Below are 9,162 nucleotides of genomic sequence, written 5' to 3' on the forward strand. Positions count from 1 at the left end.
ACTGCTAGCTGGTTTACTCTCTGATCAGAGACTGTTTATTATATACACAGTCAGAGAATGGTGGATTGACAATGAGTAATAACGGTTATCTAACACTTAAATGCTGTTATTAACCTTACCTTTTATTGTGTCCTTAAGATAATGAGTATTCGTGAATTTTTCAGTCAGGTTTCCTGAGGACTGTTGAACTGAGGCCGAAAGCGCCACGTAGGCAGGCATTCACAATCGATCTGCACACGGATCGTTCTTTTTCCTGTTTATTGACCAATAGAGAGCTGGGCGTAGAAGGCTGCTGCCCACCTCATTTACATATCGAGAAGCAGAAATACAGCGAGGAAATAATACAGAAATAAATACAGCAAATGAAAATATATATTTATGCTTTTATTTCTTATCAAAATATATATTTGTGCTTTTAATTCTTATCAAAATATATATTTATTATTTTATTTCTATATTTATTCTTTTATTTATTTATGTCCGACATATATTTATTATTTTATTTATTATTATGTCAGTTTTGGTCCTCCATAATAAAGGACCTGTTTTCATGTACAGTCCCATGTCCAGTTATTAGTTATTTATCCATTGAGATATGACACAAACAAACATGAACACCCAGTGAATAGATTTTCAGTCATGTTTACATGCTCAGTGTCTAACATAGACTACAAATCTGAGTGTGCAGAATGTATATTCATAGCTTTGGAACTAATCACATGCCATATCCTCTGGTGTGGGGATAACTGTGGGAGATGGTGGGATCATTGGGGGGAGGAAAGGTGCAGGAATGCCCCTGGTAGTATGATGGTGTCAGTAGGCGTTTGGGCTATGTCATATTGTGATGGGTTCCTGGCAGATGGTCTGTGACTGAAATTTTTCAGGCAGCGAGGACTGAGCTTGGCCCTAGTGGGGATTATTATTATTTTATTACATCCATCCATTTTCTGTACATCCTTGTCCCCTAGTGGGGTCGGGAGGGTTGCTGGTGCCTATCTCCAGCTAACGTTCCGGGCGAGAGGCGGGGTTATTTTATTATATATGTAATAATAATAATAATAATAATAATAATAATAATAATAATAATAATAATAATAATAATAAGCCCCACCAGGGCCCCCGCTGTCTGACTTGGAGGCATGGAACAGTGCCCTCCTCTTCTTGGTCTTTCTTGCCTCATAGTTAGGACTTGCCCAAGTCCTAACTATGGCTGCCCAGCTAATGGGGGTCTTCCTCATTTTTATTCATCCAAAACAATGTAGAACAATGACCGTTTGCTCCTTTAATTAAGTGCTTGCTTCAAAGTGGTGATATAATTATGGTATGCAACAGTTCAGGGTTTAAACTAGTGTTTCAATTATATAAGCTGATGAAGGCTGGACATCATTAGTTATCACATATTGGTATTTCATTTTAGTAATTTCTGCTCACATAAGACTGGAAAATATGCTCCTCTTTTCAACACAAGCAAAGGGTTAGAATGTTTCTCATGTGCCACAGTTTACCATTAGTTTACAATGTCTCAAATTTAAGATTTCATAAGGAATATTTATAGTTATTTGTGAGACTTGAAATTATTGATTTCTTCTTAATTCTAAGTGGTTAGCCATAGAAAAAGTGTCTAACTTTTGTTGGGTTGATATGCTATAAATGGCTGATGTAGTTATACTCACATGAAAACAATGTGCAGCAATATACAACATATTTTCATTTATTTATGTAATTTATTTTGCACTTCATGAACTTTCAGTTGGAGGAATTTACACTGTCATCCAGTCTAAAGCTAAGGTCACAGTGGATGAATGGGGAGAGAACTATTACATGATGGGACCGTACTTTGAACACAACTTCAAGACACAAGTGGAAGGCTGTGTACCACCCAACCCAGTGATCCAGAAGGCAATGGATGCTCTTATCAACAATGGTTGCCAGGTGTGTATGTGTGTGTGTATGTGTGTGTGTGTGTGTGTGTGTGTGTGTTTTAAATTCTGGTCATAATCTTACGTATATTTGTCATATCATAAGATGTCATAAGATGTTCAATAATACAGCTGAGACCCAATATTTGAATACAAAGAAGAAAAATAAACAATCCTTTTTCTCATTAAGTCTGACCAAACCTTTCCTGTTGTATATAAGTTACAATTATCAAAAGCATTAATATTTATTTAATGAATGCCAGAATAATGACAGAGAATTTTTACATATTTCTTTACATTTCCATAGTGAGTGGTAGAATTCTCTTTTAAGCTGAAAGAAAATGGTCAAATGTTTTGAGTATGTATCTTTCAACAAGCTTCTGTGGTCTCTCATAGCACTTTTAATCTTATATTTCAAGGTCTCAGTAATATATCATATCTAAACTGATACTAAGGCCTTTTTGTCTGGAATGACCCAGAAGGAAAGGTATTAACAATGAATATTCTCACTGACAGTCAAAGCTGCAGGCCACCGTGTATTTAGGTGTGTTCTGGTAAAGACTGCTGCTTGAAGATTCAATGTTCATCATATAAGTGATTGTTAAGCATAATGATGCCAATTATGAGAAGCTATGTTTTTTGCAAACTATGAAGAAACATGCTAACTACAACTTTTTGGGGAAAATTGTCACTATGTTGTGACATGTAGGATGACACAGATAATCTGTGAAAAAAATCAAGCTCCTCTGCCTTCCCTCGGTGCTTCCAGTGCTAACTAGAAACACCACTGACTTAGGCATTTTACCTTCTAGTATCCACACACTCATTACTGGTTAGAAGAGTTTATACCATTCACTCTGAACATACTGTTCCCAAGGCATGCAGTCTCTTAAACAGTTCTTGAATAATGTTTATTTTTAATTCCACAACCTACAGTTTTGTGTTAATAATAATCTGATGAATAGTCTGACATTTTAAAGAGTTCTTTTAGTCCAAATAAGTTATAGGAAGTTAAGGGAAATTCCTTCTAAGTGGTGAATTGACAATTCCAAACCTCTGGTGGGAACACAAATACAAGGACTGAGGCTCTGCAACAGGGATGTCCATCTCCAGTCCTGCTGCCATGGCAGCTTTAGATGTGTCTCTGCTCCAACACAGCTGATTCAAATGGTCTAATTACCTTCTCAGCAGGTCAGCATTCTAGAGAGGCCTGTCAATGAACCATCAGGTGATTCAGAGATTGAACCAGGGTAAGAACTAAACATCCAGAATTTCAGCCCTTGAAGAATGACTTTGGACTCCAATCTTCTAAAACATTGTTCAGTCTTAATTCATTAAAAACATAAGATATAAAAACTTTAGTATGGCATTTTAATATGGTTATATTTGTATTTAACAATATTTAACACTTTGGAGATCCATCCATCCATTTTCTAACACCCTTGTCCCTCAGTGGGGTCAGGAGGGGGGCTGGTGCCTATCTCCAGCTAACGTTCCGGGCGAGAGGCGGGGTCAACCTGGACAGGTCACCAGTCTGACGCAGAGCAACTTTGGGGATCAATAAATTCTATTCTATTCTATTCTTCCTGTATAGGATAAGGCAAATTGACAATAAAAAAACAGTTTTGAAAACATTTAGACTTGGTTAAGTACTTTCTGGACTCTGTCTGCTGCTTCAGGTTCATTTTGGTCGCTGGCTGATTGAGGGCAGCCCTTATGTTATCCTGTTTGACATCGGCTCAGCAGCCTGGAACCTGGACCGATGGAAGGGGGACCTGTGGGAGACCTGCCACATCGGTCTGCCGTATCACGATCGGGAGGCTAATGACTCTCTCATTCTGGGCTCCTTGATTGCCTGGTTCTTTAAAGAGGTGTGGCTTTACCAGTGAAGCTAGCAGTGTTAGAAATTCAACCTGTTCCTCCCTGGTTGAGTTGTAAATGTATGTTTTCACAATTTGTGAACCTCTAACATCTATCTGTTTTTTGTTTTGTTTGTTTGTTTGTTTTGTTTTAGCTAACAGATCACCTTGGAGACAAACCCAATGTCATCAGTCACTTCCATGAATGGCAGGCAGGGCCTGGGCTTATTCTCTCTCGCTCCCGAAACATTCCTATGGCAACGGTTTTTACTACCCATGCCACACTGCTCGGAAGATATCTTTGTGCTGGGAATGTTGACTTTTACAACAACTTGGATAAGGTAAGAGACCAGTGAGTTGTGCTTGGGGCAAAGATAAGATCAAAACCAATCAGCAGCAGGCAAAATAAAGGCATACATGTCTTGTATGCCTTTATTTTGCCTGCTGCTGATTGGTTTTGCTGATTGGTGCTGTCGCACAAATGATCTGTTCTTTTTTTCTGTGGAGGGACATTCGATAAAGGCAGCCCATGTTACTGCACATAAAGACCATGTTTTGTTGTCCCCTGTTAAAGTAGAACACAGTACCTCTCTTTGGCTGACGTCTCATGCAGCTGACCTGGGCTCCTCAGAATCAACTTCAAAACTGCAACCTCTGATGGTTTTGGAATGAAGGCCTAAGCCTTAAACCAGATTGAAACATTTACCTGAATTACTCAAACCTGCCTTGGTATAGTCGTACCTAAGCCTGGTTTGGCCTTTGTGAAACAGATGAAGCCAAGATGAACTGATGGTGCTATGTCAAGCTTGGAATTATGTCTTATCTTTTGTGGGAGTAAAAAATAAACCCAGTTGGGAGCAGGGGCGCTGCCAGGAGTCTTGAACCCCATGACAAAAAATTTAATTGGGCCACCCTGCGTACCTGTTGTCACAGTTTCTTGAGTCTATCTAACCCATCAAAAGTGTCACAATTTTACAGGTTTGTGACTGCCTTGCTTTCTTTGGTCCAATACTGATACTAGCACAGTATTTACTGCTAGTTCATTTTAAATGCAACAGTCCACATACTGCATGTAAATAGGTTGCTTAATTTTTTATTATGATTAGCTTTAGCTTACTGAAATGTCTCTCCCCACCAACAGTCATAGACAACATGCTAAACACACATAAAGCAATCCAGACTTCTCAAAAAATACTATGTAGTTGCATTTTGTTCAAGCTGCAGTACATAACTTTAATTAATAAAATATGCTTTTCCAATATTTGTTAAAAGCTGTCACCATGTTGTGACAGTTTGCTATGAGACATAAATTGTGTAAAGATCAACTTCCTCAGCCTCCTTCCTGAACTATTGCTGGCTAAAGTAAAGCGCCGTTCTGACCAAAAACAACCAATCAGAATCATGAGGAGGGTCTTAGTGTTGTCAATCAATCTCATTCATGCTGGTATGGTGGTTAAAACTGCTACTGACTGACTCATCTGTTAAGTGTGAAAAAAGGTACAGGGACAAGTTAAATATACGAATATGTTGGTAGATTTGTTCCTTCATTCATTAAATGAAATGGAGGCAAACAGTAGTCTGTAGCTTAACTAACTATGCTAAATGATTGATAATCTAACAGTCTACTCACCTCTCTTGGAGAAAAACTGGGTTACAAATTGACACTCTTGTCTATTTCTCTCTCTATCCCTATACTTTTTGAAAACCTAACTTTATAATTTTTCTTAGTGGCACAGTAACTACCACAGCTGTTCTTGTCTGACTGCTGCTGAACACCTTCAACATCAAGTGCACTAAGTAGGAACGAACCATTTCATGCAGATCTGATTTTTTTAATATATATTTCTATAAACCTCCCCCCCCGCAATCCCCCCCCCCCCAAAAAAAAAATATTTTTTTTTTAGTGGGGTCCCCTGTCAGCCAGGGGCCCTTGGAATTGTCCAAACTTTCCCCCCCTATATGGCGCCCATGGTTGGGAGCAAAACTTGTACCAAACTGAATAGGTGTAATCTTTTAGGGTAGCTTTAAATTCCCTCCACACTGACAAATCCCAATCACATATTGAGCTAGAATTATTAGACAAATGCATATTGGTGGCAACGAAATGCAAGATGTTGAGATGCGACTTGCCATTACTTTGTAATTGGTTTCAGGTTGATATGTTTACATTTCAGTTTGTATGAATAATTTGCATTATTAATGGATCTAAAAAAATCCCCATTTAAGTAAAATCATTCTAATACCTCCTCCTACCCCAAAAGAGGAAAAATGGTCAATGTGAAATGGCAACCATTTAAAACTATTGATATTTATACCCATAACGAGTAAGTAACTGTAGTTCACTGAATTGTTTGAATTGGTATGAATCTGAAACTTTTCTCCATGTTCATTGTTCTAAAAAATGTCCCAGTTTGCTTGTAATTCAATCTAACTGTGTTCCGACCCCCACCACAGAGCTGTTAGCAACATGGGTAATCGGTAGCTGTCAGACTGATTTGCACATTCAAAGGTTTTGGTATTTTAAAGTCATTTAGAGCATGATTAGTAACGTTGAACTGTATGAGGATGGCTTACTGTGATGCTTGTAATTGGCCCCACTGCTCACATCCTAAAGGTCAGCCCAGAGCTGCAGATTGCTCACTGGCTCAATAGATAATTGACAGATGACCCCAGTCTACAGCTGCCTTTCCGATTCTATTGATGAAAAAACATTAATACCTTATGAGATACCATAACTTTAAGACAGACTTCTTGAACCGATAAGTAATGTATTATTATTATTATTATTATTATTATACATTACATACAGAATTGATTAAAATTACCAGAGGAATTACAATACATGCTGCTTTCTCTAATATTACCTGATTTAGGGTCATCAAATAATTTCCTTTCTTGTTTTGTGAGTCATGTCTCCTGGTTCCTGTCACATCTGGTTCCCCTTTACTAAAACCATAAAGTCCAAACCTTTTATGGCCTGATGTAACCAGCTGGGATATTTCAGATAACTTACCACGAACAGGTAAGTTATCTGTTCGTGGTACATAATCAAGTCTATCAACAACAGATTGATTTCAATTTTAATCTAAATTTGACTCAAACTGAATTTGAATTGTACATGTTTATAAATGAATGAAGTTGAAATTTCAGAAAAAATCAAAATGGTTGAATGAGGGTGACCAAGAAAAATGAACGAAGAGTCCAAGGGTTCTGGTATCCATATACATAAAATATAAGAGAAAAAAAAGAATAATGGGAAACATTATTCCATTATGTTGACTTTTACATCTTAAAAAAATCAGAGAAGCCAGAAAAACATCCAACAAAACAAAGGAGTTTCCAAAGTAAGGTGCTGTTACCTGTTTGAAGAAGAGGAGTGTGATGGTATAACTTGCTAGACTGTAATATACATGATCCTGTACAGATAGAACCTATCCTAACAACTATTCCACTGTCATTTTTCTTTGAATTTACAGCTTAAAACTGAATCTGATATTTTTGTGTACTGGTAGTTCAATATTGACAAGGAGGCAGGAGAGAGACAGATCTACCATCGGTACTGCATGGAGCGAGCAGCGGTGCACTGCGCTCACGTCTTCACCACAGTGTCCCAGATCACAGCAGTGGAGGCCAAACACATGCTGCACAGGAAGCCAGGTGGACGCCACACAACAAGAGTCTGATTCACAATGATTATTTCCATCTTTACAACATGTAAATTGTATAAAATAGATATGAATACATGCAAAGAATAGATATGGATACAATTAATGAATGGAGTCACATAATTTCAGCCCTATGACTACTGTCTACTGTCACAGTTCAGTGTTTCAGACCATTAAATACATTTGGATTTGGATAGTAAATACAAAATGTAGTTTTATGATGATTTATTTATTAAGGGGGAAATGACTATCAAAACTAAACTGGTTCTGTTTGAAAAAGTACAGCTGTCTTTTTAAATCAGTGATCCCCAAAGTCGGTCCTTGAGGGCCGGCATCCTGCATGTTTTAACACACCTGGATAAAATAATGGCTCATTAGAAGGGCTAAGAACATTGACAAGCTGAAAAGGTTGTTACTACCAGCAGGGAGATATTTACAGATTCTGAAAGTGTGGATTATGAGCTTTCCAGTGATGTCAAACAGAACGGCATGCTGGATGCAGGATGATTTCTGATGTTGATTAAAGTAAAAAAGTTAATAGCAGGACAGAGAGAACAGTTAGCTCATGGCAACATTATCACAGCCAATCCCCTCCTCAAGGAAGGTTGGTCAGCCAACCACAAGGCCAGACCAGATGTAGTTTCTATGGAGAGAAAAATAACAGAAACAAAAATTTAACAGCTGAAATAATAGCAAATAATATAAAAATGAGAGCAGGAGAAGTAGGAAGTGAGAAAAAGTGGGTGTCTGCCTCACAGACTGAAACTGGGAGCTGGTTCCACAGCAGAGGAGCTTGAACTATAGATCTGTCTGCCATTCTACTATCAGAAATTCTAGGAACCAGCAGCAAACCTGCAGTCAGAGAGACAAGTGCTCTGTTAGGAATATATGGACCAATAAGATCTGATATTTGATGGAGCTGATTATTGAGGGATGTGAGAAGGAGAATCTGAAATTCTATTCTGGATTTTAAAAGGAGCCGATGAAGGGAAGATAAAATATTTTCCTCCTTTTTAAATTTTCATCAGAACTCTTGTTGCAGGATTTTGGACCAACTGAAAACTTTTAACTGTATTTTGTGGACTTCCTGATAGTAAAGAGTTACAGTAGTCCAGTCTTGAAGTAATAAAACATGGATTCGTTTGTCAGCATCTCTCCTGGACAGAATATTTCCAAATATAAAAATAAGGAATCCTTGAAACTTGTTTAATATGGACCTTAAATGACATATCCTGGTCTAACATAACACAGAGGTTCTTTATGATGACAGGTTGATTTAATGCATCCATGAGTCAAGGCTGATAGGTAGATGAACAGAGGTACACCTTTCTGGGAGAGGCCGGCCTGCCAAACTTAGCTGTGTGAGCTGCGTGTACATGAGGGTGATTGAAAGTGCTGAGACCCTCTGCCTGGCTCCGATTGGTTGTTCCTGCCTGAGTGCTGTATTTCTACAGATAGCAGTAGGACCTCAGAGAGGAGCTTGATTTGTTTTTCACGGATTATCTGCCATATTATTATTATTATTATTATTATTATTATTATTATTACTGGTCAGAACCACTGATGTCAGTTACGTGTTAATGACGTCGGACCACTTTTTTTCAGTAAAAAGTCATCTAACACGTTGCTATTTCAAATCCAGTAGTCAGACTACAGTTACTTATTGAAATCACTTTGCATTACTGCGCGTTACTATTTTCTTTTGTAATTTAATTGTAC

At 37.9% G+C, this 9,162-nt stretch overlaps 1 protein-coding gene across 2 annotated transcripts in view; it reads left to right on the forward strand.

The window, feature by feature from the left end:
- Positions 1-9,162, forward strand: part of gys2 (glycogen synthase 2) — a 46,227-nt gene that overhangs the window by 11,847 nt on the left and 25,218 nt on the right. The window contains exons 2-5 of one of the 2 annotated variants that reach the window (XM_015058526.1): positions 1,751-1,932; positions 3,599-3,790; positions 3,934-4,119; positions 7,291-7,435. In XM_015058526.1, coding sequence (XP_014914012.1) covers positions 1,751-1,932; positions 3,599-3,790; positions 3,934-4,119; positions 7,291-7,435 — 705 coding nt within the window. The remainder of the gene's footprint in view (positions 1-1,750; positions 1,933-3,598; positions 3,791-3,933; positions 4,120-7,290; positions 7,436-9,162) is intronic. The other variant, XM_015058527.1, reaches the window with a different exon arrangement.

Source organism: Poecilia latipinna, unplaced genomic scaffold (genome assembly GCF_001443285.1).
Source record: "Poecilia latipinna isolate Pla-1442-1.1 unplaced genomic scaffold, P_latipinna-1.0 Scaffold1547, whole genome shotgun sequence".
NCBI lineage: Eukaryota > Metazoa > Chordata > Actinopteri > Cyprinodontiformes > Poeciliidae > Poecilia > Poecilia latipinna.